The sequence below is a fragment of the Oenanthe melanoleuca genome, chromosome 2, assembly GCF_029582105.1.
Source record: "Oenanthe melanoleuca isolate GR-GAL-2019-014 chromosome 2, OMel1.0, whole genome shotgun sequence".
NCBI lineage: Eukaryota > Metazoa > Chordata > Aves > Passeriformes > Muscicapidae > Oenanthe > Oenanthe melanoleuca.
In genome coordinates this window covers 8,231,345-8,247,385 of record NC_079335.1, presented here as the reverse complement: position 1 = coordinate 8,247,385, position 16,041 = coordinate 8,231,345, and the positions used below count along the sequence as shown (strand labels likewise).

General features: G+C 39.6%; 2 protein-coding genes across 9 annotated transcripts in view; both read left to right on the top strand.

The window, feature by feature from the left end:
- PHF20L1 (PHD finger protein 20 like 1) overlaps positions 1-5,614 on the top strand; it is a 57,510-nt gene extending 51,896 nt beyond the window's left edge. For all 8 annotated transcript variants that reach the window (XM_056483582.1, XM_056483576.1, XM_056483585.1 and 5 more), the window contains one exon: positions 189-5,614. In XM_056483582.1, coding sequence (XP_056339557.1) covers positions 189-331 — 143 coding nt within the window. In that variant the 3' untranslated portion in view covers positions 332-5,614. The remainder of the gene's footprint in view (positions 1-188) is intronic.
- Positions 5,615-11,305: 5,691 nt separating this feature from the next.
- Positions 11,306-16,041, top strand: part of TG (thyroglobulin) — a 144,623-nt gene continuing 139,887 nt past the window's right edge. The window contains exons 1-5 of the mRNA XM_056485106.1: positions 11,306-11,369; positions 12,866-12,974; positions 13,791-13,888; positions 14,352-14,555; positions 14,783-14,942. Of these exons, the coding sequence (XP_056341081.1) occupies positions 11,306-11,369; positions 12,866-12,974; positions 13,791-13,888; positions 14,352-14,555; positions 14,783-14,942 (635 nt within the window). The remainder of the gene's footprint in view (positions 11,370-12,865; positions 12,975-13,790; positions 13,889-14,351; positions 14,556-14,782; positions 14,943-16,041) is intronic.

Here is a 16,041-nt window from a genome sequence, read left to right as displayed (position 1 = left end):
TTGGATTGCTAAAAAGGAATATGGAATTAGCTGGTGTTTTACAAACAAAATTTTTCTGTTGCATAAAAATCACAGCCTCAGTATGTTTTCCCTTTATATGAAAGACAAAGTAAGAAAAAAAAAGTTTATTTTTTATGGAAACTGTTTCTCAAAGACTTACTCTAATCACCTTTCTTTCCCTTCTGTAGTTTTAGAAAGCTGGCTTGATTTCACTGGAGAACTGGAACCACCAGATCCTCTGGCAAGGTTGCCTCAGCTCAAGCGACGTATCAAACAGCTCTTAATCGACATGGGAAAAGTACAGCAAATAGCAACACTTTGCTCTGTATGACAAAAGGAAGACTAAAGTAAAAATAGGTTATTTACAATGAATTTTCTTATTAGCCACAAGACTGACAGGAAGACAGCAAAAAGCTGAGCGTTTATCTGGTTCTTTGCTGATTACATTAATAGTCTGAAGCTTTAGAAAGAAGAGAGGAAGTTTAGAGTCAGGAATCTGTTTTATTGAAAATATGAATTCTCAGTGTCCAGGCTTCAAAATTATATATAATATACTGAGAAATGTCAATTTCTCAGGATTTTAATGTGATAAACAAGTAAATCCCCAGATAAAAGAAAATCAACAAACAAAAACTCTTAGCAGAGCAATGCTACTATTTTGAAACCCTTGGCAAACATTCCTAAATTAGCAGAATTCAGCTGACTAAAAATGAAACCCTCTTATCTTGCTAGTGAAAGATAGATACAGAGAGAGCTGTATCTTCTCTACAAGGAAGGTTTTTAGATTATTTCTTTCTCTTACAAATGCTTGGGAAAATGAACATACTAGCTTTGATTTTTGAAAAAAATTACTTCTCATGGTCTCCCTTTTAAAATATTTTTTTAAATAGAAATCCCTAGAACAGCACCCCTAGACTCCTTTAAAACAGAAGTGGAAAATAGTGGTCAGATGTGCCAAATAATATTAAAATCACTGAGATGAGAGTTTGATTATGACTTAGGCAAAGGTTTTTTCCAAAGTCCTACTCAGTGCCAGCAGTCCATCCAAAATTGTATCTAGTTTATATTTTTTTATGTTCTATAGCAGTGTTCAGGAATCAAGGTACAATTTTTCTCCTGGGTAGCCCTATTCTGATGTTGGCCCTCTGAAAATTTCACCATCCTCAGTGAGGATGAGGAATGACAAGAGCAGCAAAACTGTCTGTGGCTGTGGAAATTCTAAACCATTAGAGGAAAAAAAATCACAAGATACCTTATCCAAGTTGTTTTTATAAAATTTTTCAGCTTCAATGAATGAAATGTCATGAAACCAAAGGCAACCTACTTGCTGTGTTAGCTCTTGATTTTGAGCCCAGGAGTTTTCTGTGCTGATAAGTTGCCACTGTACCCAGTGCTCCATCTGTGTCTGTGTGTGTATGTATATTGTATAGCTACATGTACATACATACATACCATACACATCTCTATCTACACATGTCTACTTTTATTACTGTGGACTACAAGAACTGGTGGTTCATATTACCTTTTAACAAGCAGTTTCTAAAATTGAAAATAATGTATGTACAGGTTTTGAAATTTGTAAAATATGACTGTTAAAAGGAGGCTATTTAACTGAGGACATTAAGATACTTGAACATTTTATGCCTCATGTCTGTTTATCAGTTCTAGTTATCTGTATAAATGCATTTTAGAACCGATAGACAGTAAACTTGAATTTACCTTTTGATAAGAGTACAAGCCACTGTACATTCAAAAATTATTTAAATTTGCAAACACACTGTTCTATATGTAAGGTACTGTATGTAAAACTGTTTATTAAAACTATTCTGCATACTCTACATTTTCCACTTTTCTTCCTGATCTACATACAAATGTAAAAAAAGATGTGATTGTTATTATGTACAGACCATCAAAAAATCTTGGAATGCCTTTTAAGGATGCATACAACTGAAAAATGTGCCAAAGATGGATTATCTGGGAAAGACTTTGCAACCAGTGCATTGAACTTTCATGATAAAACCATTATTGAGAAAGAAAGCAGCATGGCTGGTTCATTGCTAAAGTAAACCTACCCTGACCTTTTCTCTCTGTCATACCTGAAGTGAGTTATCATTCCTGATGGCCAAAGCAAAATGTAAACCCCTGTTAATGAGCAGTTGCTATGTAAAAAGTCTTCCCACATCAAGCTCGTAGGAGACATCACAGAGCTGCATGATAACATGGAATTATGGAATGGTTGGCAACTCCATAATGCAGAAAGAACATTAGAGCTGTGGAGTTGTTGACATTTTATAGCAGCTGTTAATAAATACTCTGTGTTATATAGTTGATGCTTAAATAACTGCTTCAAACATGAATAGTTGAGTGACCTATTTGCTTTTGGATATGTGAGACATTTTTATAGACTACACTTGCTGCGTATCCTTGAATGTGGTACTGTGTGTACTGTATAAGAGAAGTGTAAATCCAGATGAATTACTTTGAAACAAAGTGGAGTGTATTTACAGAATTTATACAGCATACACTGTAGCAATATTATGCCATGTGTGTGCATGTGTGTGATGTAATATAATTGTAAATGTTACTGAAGGTGAAGGTGGACTTGGAAAGTTCAGAGGGAGGACAAAGGTTTTATTCTTACTACAGAGATGGAGGAATAGTATCCTGAAAAGGAAATCCTAAGGTCAAAGTTGAAGTTGCCCTTGCAGCTTTAATGTGTCTTCTGTTTGTATGGGTAATGATCTCTTAATTTACACTGATATGTAATTTCACCCCTTAAGATTCTGCCTTGTTCAGGATGGACTGTGCTTACAAAAACAATCTGTTCAGTATTTTTTTTATGTTCATTGTGTAGTCATGTATTATAAAAATTCCTGCAATCATTCATATCTTTTAAGAAATACAATTTCATTGTCCGTATGGACCATGCTATGTATGATACATTGTGTACTGCTTGAATGTTTCACAAACTTGTCTGAGTTTGCTTTCTCAAGTCGTGGTGCTGGTCTGTAACATGTGACATTAGTTTCTGACCCCAGTTTCTCAAGTACTCAAAGCCTTGGGATGCTTTTGAGGTTTTTCTTCTAAACACAAGTCAAGTGCCATAAAAATGCTAAGTGTTTTTTGCACAGAATGTAACCTACAGTTGATTGCTTTGCTCATGTGCCAGTCAACCCCAGTGTGATCTGGCTCTTACCAGTATTTCTTCCTAGTTGGCCTTATTGAGAGAATCTTATTCCTGTAGGCATAATTTTCCATCTGTCTTCCTGCTTCCTCTCCAAATAAGCCAGGGATGTACATTCAATCTACTTGCAACATCATTTATTAGGCTGTGAATTGTGACTGTATTGTTTGATGGAGGGGACAGACCCTCTCTGAACTAAAAAGAGTACATGGCAATGTAAGGACTGTTTGATATGTGTCCACAGAAAGGCAAAATGTTTAAATTTGAAGCTTTCTTTCACTGAATAGGAGTTCTAAACAGTAGTAGACAAAAGGGAAATGCCATTTTACAGAAGCCTCTTGTGATTTCACAGAACTATATGGCAAACTTTTGGAACCTTTAGATGCCCAGCTTTTTGTCTGAGGTTTAGTAAGGAGTTTGGTTTTTTTTTGTTTAATGGAGGTATCAGGGTGATTTCATTTCAAAGCCTGCTCCTGCTTGTGACCATACCGAAGGCATCTACATCAGGAATTCTGTTTCAGTTGCAGTGATAGCAGGACAGCAGTACTGCAGTCATAAATGAAACATAGTGTTGGTGCTGTGGTCTGGTGTGACATGATGGGGCTGCCACGTTCTGGTTACAAAATGGACATATTTCAGGTCATATCACAGGGAATGGGTTGGAAGATGCTTCCTTTAACCCTTTTCTTGGGTAGCTGTAGGTTGAATAGTGCCCATATTTTGGATATTCTGGCCTTAGATGCATAGATTTTTGTTCAGCTGTGGAGTGGTTTACAGTGGTAGAAGCCTGTCTTTTTCTTTCAAATAGACAAAGAAGATGGCTTACAATTTCCTGATAGATTTTCTGTATTTGCTGAGTGGCAAAGAATTTAAACACTTCTTCCATGGGTGCAGTAAACTTGTATGGCTGATAGCCACCTGTCTCTCTTCATTTTGTCTGTGAGCTTCTACATGTGCTCATCTGTTCATTCTGCAGCTTGCATCTGTTTCTCCTTTCATTCTTCAGCTTTCTGCACTCTCTTCTGAGGTGCCTGGAGGGTTTCACTCCTCTGTTCTCATGCCCAGTTCTTCCTGGCTGCTGTGGGAAGCAGTCATGGGGAAAGTCATGGCTCTTCTGTCCACAGCTTCCAGAATGTCCTGGGACTTGTGTACAGTTGGAGTGTGTGCACCATAATCAAAATCTCCAGGTGTTTTTGATACTTGTCTTAAGTAAGCCTCTTCTGTCTTGTGCAATTGGTGATCTTCCTCTGCTCCCACCTGGCTTTTAACTTAACTAGACTTGAATTAATATTTCAGCAAAACCCTTCTGGCACTGTTGGGCTCCAGCACTCCAGCACCAAACTGAGGGTTGGGATGCAAAGGAATCATTCAAACATTACAGTAAAATTATAGAAGCATTTGATGTTGTAAACGACACTATTTTTCCTTTGTATTTAAAGGCTGTAACCATTTTTCTTCACTGGAACTTTAAAGGGCACAAAACAGATCCTGAACTGAACTGGAGCTTGGTGTAAAAATGAACAAGTGGAGGATGGGCAGGACTCTGCAGGCAGAGGCTTCACAGCCAAAGGAGCAGTCAGGCTGTCCCTTCTGCCTTGCCCTATTAGTAGCTCTGTGGAGGTGCTGGTGTGTAAAGGGGGTGTGTGCAATGATGCCATTCATTTGCAAGCAGGATTGTTCAGAACACTGGAACTTAGGTTTTTGCTCTACTGCTTAAAAATGTTTCAGTATATGCACCTTAATTTTGGAGTGCTTATTAAAGCTTAATCATTTTGAAATGCCCATTGCTATTCTCACATTTTATTAGCTCACAATTTATTTCTGTTGTACTGATTGCATATGGCTTTAGGTGAGGATTTTGCAGAGGCTGTTTGAAATGCTTCAGTAATGGTTTCTATTTTACTTTGTTACGTCCTGGGCACTGGGTGTGGGGGTCTGTCTTTAGCAATAAATATTATACACTATGTGTATATCTGTTTGTATATGGAAAATAAATACAGAGCATGTAACAATGGTGAAAATACACTGCACCGAGTGCAGATTGCACATTTGGCAGCCATTCTGCACCAGCCTGAACAACCCAAATGAGAAATTGGAGACCACATGGAGAAAATGAACTAGCATGAAAAATAATTTGGGACAGAAGTTCCCTTCCCTTACTCTGTGGGCTGGATAACTAAAGCTAGTTCAATTGCTGTTTGCTTCAAACAGCTGTCTTCCTTTCCTGAAAACTGGCCAAGCCTCCTGTGTTCAGCTGTAGCCATGTGCGTCAGTGTATTGTCACTAAACACTCTGGGAGAGGCAGCACTGCACTATGATTAAATCTTCTGTGAGAGAAGCAAAATACTTCCTTCTGTGATTTGTTTTTTATAATAGCAATAATGTTGACTGCATTCTAATACTCACAATAAAGGTCTGTTGAGATTGTTATGTGCCTGGGCTCCCTTTCCATGGATTTCTCTCCTGTGAGCTAGTGAGTGTTTGCTTATGTTTTAAAGCATTAGGGAATCTTCAGTTGCATGTTTAGCCTGCAGTCCTTACGTGCAGTCATTGATACTCACTTTTCTACACTGCAAGGCTTGAGGGAATCTTCAGTTGTATTTTAGCCCGTAGGCAAATGATACAATCAGTAAATTATTTACAATACTGAATTACTTAATGTATGTAGCAAAGTAATTAGAAAATATTTCTGTTCCTGAACTGTTTTGATGTTTTAACAATTTCAAGGTCTGAGTTTTGCAATGCACTTTATTCTTTACAGTCTAAGTCTTTCAACAACGTGTTCACAGTGATGGCATCTCTTCTTGCAGACAGACATGTACCTTTGTACAATGTCGTTACAAGGAAACTTTAATTTGCTTTTAGTCATTTATTTTAATATCATCCACAAGTTGTTTAAGACACTACTGTGGTAGAAAACAAATAAGCCAACAATGCTAAGGCAGTTTTTCTCTTAGACATCCTGTGGAAAAGGGCACAAATGAAATGAATTAATGAAATTGGACAGAATCTCAATAAGTAACTGACACAGAATTGTTTTTTCATTCACAGAAAAAGGAGGAAAGATAATAAATGTAATTAACTTAAATGTTTCAATTCATTTTAATCATTGCTGAAGGGACAGTCTCAAAGGAGACTCTCAAGCTTAAGATGCAGGAAGGGGAATGAAAGTGTGGCAAACCTGCTGGAAAGGAGATATGATGAAATGAAATGTGATGGAAAAAATCTTGGAAATTCGGAAATGGGGTGACCACGCTGAAATGGCCTCAGACATCAAGAAGTGCAGGGAAATGGACCAAAACTAGCTAAAATTACTCCTAAAAGCCTCCTGAAATCAAGGAAGAAATGAAAAAAAAGAGCCTGTGGAGAGGTTGCTAAAAACAATGAAATGGCTAAAAAAATCATGGGAAAATTCTGAACCTAATGAAAACTAAAAATGAATGGGATGACAAGTGGTGCAGGGAAATGGACCAAAACTTGCTAAAATTCCTCGTCAAAACATTCTGAAATCATGGAAGAAAGCAAAAAAAAAGAGCCTCCTGAAATCCTGCGATTCCAATGAGCATCATTTGGCCAAGCTTTGGTCCATTTCCCTGCACTTCTGGTCATCCCATTCACTTTAAGGCTTTTCACTAGGTTTCGGAATTTAACCGTGATTTTTTTAGCCATTTCATTTTTTTAGCAACCTCTCCACAGTCTCTTTTTTTTCCCTTTTTTCATGATTTCAGGATGTTTTTAGGAGTAATTTTAGCAAGTTTTGGTCCATTTCCCTGTACTATTCATCCCATTCACTTTTAGTGTTTCCACTCAGTTTTGGAATTTTCCCTCCGTTTCTCTCGCCATTTCATTTTCATAGCAACCTCTAAACAGGCTCAATTTTTTTTCATTTCTTCCTTGATTTCAGAAGGCTTTTAGGAGTGATTTTAGCAAGTTTTGGTCCATTGCCCTGCACTTCTTGTCATCTGAGGCCATTTCAGCGCGGTCACCCCATTTCTGAATTTCCGGGATTTTTTCCATTGCATTTCGTTTCATCATATCTCCTTTCCAGCGGGTTTGTCAGACTTTGTCCTGTGATTTCAGGATTTCATTCCCTTTCCTGAAAGGGACCAGATTCAAATCTTGGAGCAACACACTGAAGCACTTTTTTTAATTAGCAGACTTTTTGAAGAAGAGTTTTCCCAAGTCAGACCAATGTCTGGTCCGACCAGAGTCTTGCCTGCAGTAGAAATAGGATGTCAGATCTGTACAAATATACTATAAAATATCTGCAAATTGTCTTTGTCCTGTATGTGTCTTTCACTTCTGGCAAACTGAGGGTTTCTTTACCAAAATTTTTGGGTCCATTAGTTTTAGCAGTCACTTGACAGAGATAAACTCCTCATGTTTAATCCATTTTTTCATTGGTGGCTTACAGAATTCTCAGTTTTGTTGTGTGGCAGGAACTGTGCTTATCTTTGAAGTTCCTTTCTGACTCCACTGGCTCTACACCATTACCTTTAGTTCAGACAATGTTAAATATTACATTATTGAAAAAACCCAAAGCAGTTTTGTCCCACCAACACCAAGAGTTTGGCACCCCGTTGCTGTTGTTTTGTGACTGATGGTGTCTTTTCTCACTGCCTCAGCTTTTTTTTGGTCAAATATTTAATTGATTCAAGTTGCAAATCCTGTGTGTCACTGTGGTTGCAGACCTGGCTCTTGCTTGAGATTTCAAACCAATCTGCATCCCAGGTGTTGTGAAAATAAAATACCTGTTCTTCTGCCTGGAATCACTGTAGTACTATTGGATAGAGAAAACTGTTATTTTCAATGAATAAGTAAGAAAAAGGGTGATTTTATTTGTCCTATACATGGTCAATTCCTGCAGGGACAAATGCAAATTCAAATATTTTTACATGGGCTTCTTTAGGTTCTTCTGGCACTTTCCCAAATGGTAAGTTACAATTTAAAATTTGACAAGTCCTTTGCCCACTTTTCTGATCTACACAAGCTTAGCATGAAAATGACTGAAAATTTCCTATCATTCTTTCAAATTTGAAGAACATATCAAGTATAAAGTGAATACACTGAAAAGTGTATTTTCTGAGGCTGTCAGCTTGTCATCTTTTAATTTTGCATCATATGAGGTCTTAATCAGAGATGATAGAGATAAGTACTTCACAAAGTCTTGGAAAGATATGTGCTGAGCATAAACCTTGGTTCTCTATCTGCAGGTGTAACAAATGGTATTAACCTTTTTTCATGTAGCTTTCTTAAAATGTGTGAGAGGATTGTACAACATTGGTGCTTTATTTAACATAGAAAATTTATTGATTGAAATGAAGGAACTGATTGATGTAACCATAATTCATAATGTTTTCTTTTAACTTTTGCTTCCAATTTTCTGCCTCATTTGGAAAGCTCCCTCCAGTTCTTGTTTTAAACTAAGGTTAACTTCTCAGGCTCAGATTTTATTGGGGTAAGAATAACTTTTCTGTGGGTACAGATATCTGCATATTTAGATACAGGAATCTTTTATCCTTGGGCCTTTCAATATATAAAATTGCAGTTGCACCGTCTCTTCTGCTAAGAAAGTGTATGCAAAACTGGAACAATGAATAAATATCTTCTTTGAGGCTTGTGATTTCAGTGTCTCATCCCACTTACCTTTATCTTTCCCCCAATAGTGGTAGTTTGAAGTATAGATTGAGCAGCTTTGCCAGTAGGTACAACAAAACAAAACCCTCATTTCCAGCACTAGAGCAATGATTTTGAAGACATTGCAGTCTTAAGGCTGTATTGGCCACAGGGACCTTTCCCATCTACTTCTTTTCTGCTCTTCATTTGTGAGCTAGTTTAAGATGTTACTCCATCTTTTCTCAGGTGCTAAAAATAGAAGTCAATACTATTGTCCCTTCACTGAAGGTTATGCAAGGCTTTTCTTACTTTGTATTTGACCAGCCATAGATAGACAAGTGCCTCTTTTTCTCTGTTGAATGTGAATTCCACACATTGCTTTGTAAACAACTTTTTTTTTTCCTTTTTAATCCACGGGCTCTTGCATCCTCTTGAAGGTGCATGTCCTGAGATGCCACCTTTGTTTGACGCACATCTAGAAGTGGTTTGAGTGATGCCAGTTGCCAAAATTCCTTTTCTCACTTAGTTTTTTAAGAGACTTTTAGGACTTGGCTGTTCTTCCAAACTTGAGTAGTTCATAGGTTGTTTTTTGAGTGTTTTTGAAGGAAATAAACATGATCTTGGGAATCAGCAATATGTAGATATTGTGAGCTTGTGCTTCTTTTTGATAATAATAGTCCTGTGATACTTTGTGCTCTCCTGTCTGCCTTACTCCATTATCAGCCTTTATAGCAAATAATAAAGAAGGAAAGTGAGTAGTGATCTTAATAAGCTCCTCTCCCCATTTGCTGTGCAAGGAACCTGATTGACACTCTTCTAATAAATTGAGAAAATTGGACTAAATCAGTGTCACACACAGACCCCAACACACTCTGGAGATGTTTCACTGGCTTGGGACAGCTCAGTACCTGCCAGCACGGAGCCTGCTGCCCCTGCAGAGCCTGTCTGTGGCACTGGGCTGGGCTCTCTTGCTCTCCTGTGTCTGCCCCACTGTGCAGGGCTCAGACACAAACCTGAGGCTCCTGAAGCACCCTTGGGTCAGAAATATGTGTTATGGTCAAGCTTTTCTTCTTTCCTGATTTAGCCACGCTGGTGCTAATGCTGGTTTTTTAGTCAGATTCTTTCACACTGCGTGGATGTTTCCCTACAAATGCTTATCCAGAAATTCAGTTTCTTTCTGCTGCTTGATCAGGGCTGTTACAGGATTTGTCATCCTTATGCCTCTAAAGGTTGCCTTTTTTTTGGTCTGTCATCTACACTGAACATGTTCTTAATTTTTTCCCAGCTTGATCTTTCTGTAGACTGTTGACTTTGCTCAAGTCCAGAATAGGTTGCTTGTAAGTAAATTCCAAATACACTCATTTTAAAAAGCCTAGTCATGCTAAAGCAAGCTTGTGCTGCTCTTGGAGATCATATTTACCATATCCATCAAATACTGTGGCATGGCAGTGGTCTACAGTCAGCACAGAAGAGCTCTTGGATCACTGCTGTCGTGATCTTGGTCTGTGGGAGTGTATCAGCAGAGCTGTTTCTAGGCTGTCTAGTACCCTTGAATCACAAACATGCTGCTCTCACTTTTTCTCAAAATCAAGTTAAATCAAGCTTCAAACATGTGCTGTTGTTATTTAAGTAATTGTTTGGGGCTTATTTATCCAACCACCTGTGTACAAGTGAGGGTGAGTTCTCATAATTCGTCGTGCAAGTAAATGCTGACTCGTAGTTACAAGAGGTGGCCAATTAACAAGTGAAATTCTGGAACCAAGGAAATAATATTTTGCATATGTTTTATATTGAGGATCATGCATGTAATTAGTGCCAGAAATCTTAAGAAGCTTCATGGTCATACTGATCTTACAGCTGGAGAATAAAGCCTAAGAAATGAAGCTGTGCCTGTCAGATACTTGGCTGTGTTAGAGTGCATGGTGCAAGTGGGAGTGAAAGGAAAAGATGGAATGTAATTGACTCTGATCTTCAATTCACTTTAGCCAGTGAGGTGCTGCTTTTCACTTAGTATATCTTGTTATTCACCTAATAAATAAAATAATGAGTTATATTCACTCTTAATGTGCAGTGCCCAGAGGTCTCACTCAGCAGGCTCAGCTCTCTGGGAATGCAAAAATGTGCAATTCCACTAGGGAGCACAGAGCCTGGGGCAGGTGAGAGCCAGAGCTCTGCCCAGGATCACACCAATATGCTCAATTTACTTGTTGGAATAACTGAGCCCCCTGGCACCCGCTGTGGCTGCTGCCACTCGGCTCAGTTGTGCTCCCTGGAGCAGGGATGAGAACTGCCTGAGGGGAGCCAGGAGAGCAGCTCCAGCTGAAGGAGCCTCTTGCAGTTTGCTCAGGAGCATCGTGTGCGTCACTCACCCCATTGTGTGCCCAGCCAGCAGCACAGAAGTGTAGCCCACCCCTGTGATGGGGGCTATAAAAGAGCAGCAAAGACTCTGTGGGGTGCACAGAGCTGCCCCACGGACAGAAGGGGAGGGGGCTCTCCCATTGCAAGATGGGCTCTTTCCCATTTTGCACCCTCTGTTGCTTTATTAGCATAGCAACAGCCAATATACTTGGTAAGTACACTTGTCCTTTTCTTCTGCCTGTGTCTTTGTGCTGCTCTGTGTGTTATCATGATGAAATATATAATGATCTGTAAGCAAACTTAGCTGGTTATTGTGTGCTGTGCAAACTAAGGCTGGGCTCCTGGTTAAATACTAAACTATATGGATCTATGAATGGTCCTGAGTTTGTACACCTGGAATTTTGGTGGGAAAAAACCCAGTGTTTTCTCAAGGGCTAGAGAAGGAGTATAGGTAAGAAAAGGTGCTGCTGCAGGGTTGTGAAGTTCCTCAATCACATCTTCTGCCTATAGGTGCTATCATCTAATTTAGGCTTGAACCTAAAGATATTGGATAATCTGAGTGCTGCCCCAGTTCTTTGGGCTGAGTTGATAGTCCTGCACAACCAGTGAATCACTGAATTTATTAGTCATTTAACTCAGATGTCTTGGTAGACCCTCTCTACCACTGTACAGGGATCTCCACACATCCCAGAGCAGCTGATGTTTGAGGTGAAAACTGGGAGATTTGCCTATGTGATGTTGTCTATAGATGAGATCACCTGAAATTTTGCAGTCTCACAAAAATGTTCACGTGGTCTTAAGGGGACACAGTAAAAACTCATGGAAACAGATGTGATTGAGAAGCATTAGAAGCACAGGAACTGTCTGCAGCTGTAGAATTTCTGTGAGTTGCAAATTATTTCAGGCTGAAAAGCATGCAGAATACTTATGATGTATTTGCACATTGTGTGATTTGCTCAGACCAAATACTGGCTTAAGCAAACGTTTGGATAAATTGCTGTACCTGTGGGTTTGTTTGCTATATTTTTATAAACTAATCCATGGTATTAAGAGCATGACATTCATCAGATTTTGAGGATGAAGAAAGTGTCACGTCAACTAATCTGCTCTGTTAAAAAGAAGTTATTGAATTTCATCATTCTACATTCTACATCTAAAACAGCAGCAAATGAAGCTTTGAATGCATTAAAAATTTGCTAGGTGGCTTCAGCACTTAATAATTTTCCCCATTGAAAACTGAGAGTGGTCCTAATATGAGTTAGTTAGTCCAATGCTACTGCTAGAAATTTATTATTTTTAAATCTTTCATGAGATTAAGAAATACCACTCCCTTTGGCGAAATAGTGATTTAGCTTCAATAAAGGATAATTACTCAGTAAATTTAATAGTGGTGTGTGGTTATGCAAATGGCTCTTTTGCGGTCATGGGCACAAGAACCCCAAGTACCAGAAAATTACATCCTTGCCAGTACAGAACAGAGCTGAGACTAATGAAACACCAGCCTGAGAAAGCAGTTCATGATTATCTCCACTGTGTGCTCATCCTGCAGCTGGCACAGAAATCCACACAGGGAGCGATGGGAGAACAGCCAGGGAGGTCTCCTGAACCTGGGACTGCTCCCCTGCAGCACTGGCACTAACAGGGATTTGATAAGAATGGGTTTGTGGTGAGACCACCCTTAGGTGTTTTTTGTCTTGCTGTTTTCAGAGTATCAGACGGATTCCCAGCCGTTGCGTCCATGCGAACTTCAGAGGGAAGAGGCTTTTTCAGCAGGAGAAGCTTATGTTCCTCAGTGCTCAGAGGATGGCCAGTTCAGGTAATTCATCCCTGCTACCAGTGTGCTTTCACTGCTGATGAGAGTTTTAGCCTGTCTTGAAGAGCCACTGTGTCAGTGGACAGAGGATGGGGGTGCAGGAGACCTGAAAGGACTTCACTGAGCCATGTTGCAGATCCAACCTCTCCTGACTGAATTCCCTCTTATTGGAAGTAATCTCCAGGTTAAGAGGTCAATCTAAGATTAACAGGCTAATCTTGGCAGCATTATTTGCATGTCAAACACTTGGTGCAGTTTGCTGTCTTCCTACAAGTGCTCGTGGGTGAATGTGTGTGCCAGCTGGCACAGCTCAGCCAAGTGACTCAGAACTTATCCACCCTCATTAGTGGCAGTCAGGTTTGCTTCTAAAGGCAGTGAAGGAACTAAAAAGCACACATAGAACAGTGATTTAGAGAGCAGCTTGAAGGTGTGAGAAGTTAACAAGTTAAAGCTGAGGCTGAGTATGTATTGTAATTTCTCTACTATTATCTTGTTTTTGGCTGGTGGCAGCTGTCACTATTCTAGATTTGACTTAGAAACTGTTTCAAAGTGTTTGGAGAATCTCAGGTAATGGGAATTAGGGTTCTGTCCAACCTGCTTGCTTCCTCAACAACTTAAATTCACATATCTGCAATTCCTGAAGAGTTCAGAGAATTACTGGAATTAAGGGTTCCCACTGATCAGAGTCACCAGAAATGCAACTCTTGCCAGTTCCATTATTTGTGATTTTAAAGTATTTGATGTGGTTTTTGTTTATGTCTGGTACTGACTGAGGACTCTACACACAGGAAATAAAATGTTACTTGTGATCTTCTTCAGGACAGTTCAGTGCAGTAGGAATGGCCTTTCCTGTTGGTGTGTAGATGAGAATGGTGTTGAGGTTCCTGGCAGCAAACAGAATGGATATCCCATATCTTGTAAGTAAAAGATTTCTATTTTTTGCTCAGATTGAGTAAAGAACTATTTAAATCTGCATTTGAACTGCTGAAATCAAGAGAAGGCTGACCCCAGGCTTCTATGGGCTCTAGTTTGTGGTAATTCACTAGGTCTTTCTAGTGGATGTTCTGGAGTTTCTTCAGAAAACTGAAGAAATGGAAACCTGATACATCATGGATGTCTGTATTTATTAAAGTCCCAGTAAGAAAATTTGTGAATGATAGATTGATTTAGTGTAATGGCTTTTGAATTGGAGTGCTTCAACCCCATCTGTGATGGGCTTCTGTAAACCAATTTTCATACCCTCAAGTCCATCAATGCCACTTGGATGGCAGACATAGAACTTGTAATTCTGAGAAAACTCAGATGTTGCCTTAATAAATTATTCAGTGCCCAACAAGAACCTTCCTCTAACAATGACCCTGCAATAATCTTGTACTTCAGGCTTGTCCTTTTGCCAGCTGCAAAAGCAGAGGATCTTGGTGAGCAGATACATCAACAGCAGCAGCATCTCCTACATCCCCCAGTGTCTGGACTCAGGGGCTTTTGATGAGGTGCAGTGTGACACGGAGCTGGGGCAGTGCTGGTGTGTAGATCCAGAAGGAATGGAGATATATGGCACCAGACAAAGAGGAAAGCCAGCACAGTGTAAGTAATATTCAACAAAATGATGGGTTTTGTAGTTTTGAAAGGCTTGGTGTGAATACAGTCCAATAAGATTATTGAGTCCAATTCCCTTCATAAAAACAAGATGATGCACCTCACTGTCCCTGCTCAATGTAATGAATGGAACCCCCTTTTCAACAACAGGGTGGCCATTCAGCTGTTTGTGGGAAGTTAATGCACAAGTAGACATCTCCTCTTTTCCTCATTAGGTCCAGGGAACTGTGAGATCCGGGACCGCCGCATCCTGCACGGGTTTGGGGAGAAGAGCCCACCACAGTGCTCAGCTGATGGAGAGTTCCTGCCTGTCCAGTGCAAGTTTGTCAACACTACAGACATGAGTGTCTTTGATCTTGTTCATAGTTACAACAGGTAAGAGCTCAGACTCTGAATCAGGGTGGTAATCCTGCCTACCCCTTCAAGGCTCTGTCTGAATGCTTCTTTGTGATTTTTGCTACATGGAGTCTTTATTCTTAATAACTGCACATTATGATATCTTCTGTTAGAGAATGGACCAAGTGAAAAAACCTTTTCCTTCTGAGTTTAATCTGTTGATTAAAAAAAAAAGGTAATATATATTCCATCCCTGCAGTCTAATTGGTGTGTCCTCACATAGCACTGGACACTACATTGTGATCTGTATTTGGAAAAGTAGCCAGGGCTACTTTGAGATAGACAACAGTAAATGAGATAAATGCAGAAGGAAAAGAGGAATTTGGATGTATATATGAGGTGGGAAAGACAATTCCATATGGGAGAGGAAAGCAGATGGGCAAGTGATAACATGCAAAGATGAAGGTCCATCTGATAATAAGAACCTCTTACCTACCTGAATATTAGGCAGTGCTGGGGTTGCTCACAGGGGTGAAACAGCAAATGATGAATGGCTGTGCTGGTGCACAAGTGACTTTAGGTGGTTGCAGAGGGCTGGGGAATGAAACCCTTGCCTGTGGGAGCAGGAAGCTGTCCTGTGGAGGAGCTGGGAACTAGTACTGTGATGGGGACATAAGGGATGGGCAAGGGGAACTGATGGGACAGCAGTTTGGTTTGGCACAGATGTTCAGAAGCCTTTCAGTGTCTCATGAAGTGCCACTGACACTAAACATAACATCTCATTGTGACTTGGCTCTGTAGCAGCAAAGATGTTTTATTGTAAATGTCAGATTTGCTGTTTGGAGTGGTTTCTTTTTTTTTAATTGAAGTAAAACTGAAAGACAGGTCTGAATGCACAGTGCAAATTTGTCAGAACTTCAGGAGAGGTTATTTTGGTGAGAGCAAAATAATCCTGCTCTTTTGTTTGTGGATCTGTGGAGTGTTGAAATGCTAAAAAAGCAATTACAGTGGAGAAATCAATGCTTTAAATTGACATTTTTTTCCTCCCACTGGGAGATTTGCCTGCAAAGACCTGAAAGATTGGATTTATTTTCTGTCCATGTCATGTAATTAATCACAGCAGGATCATTTCAGTCCC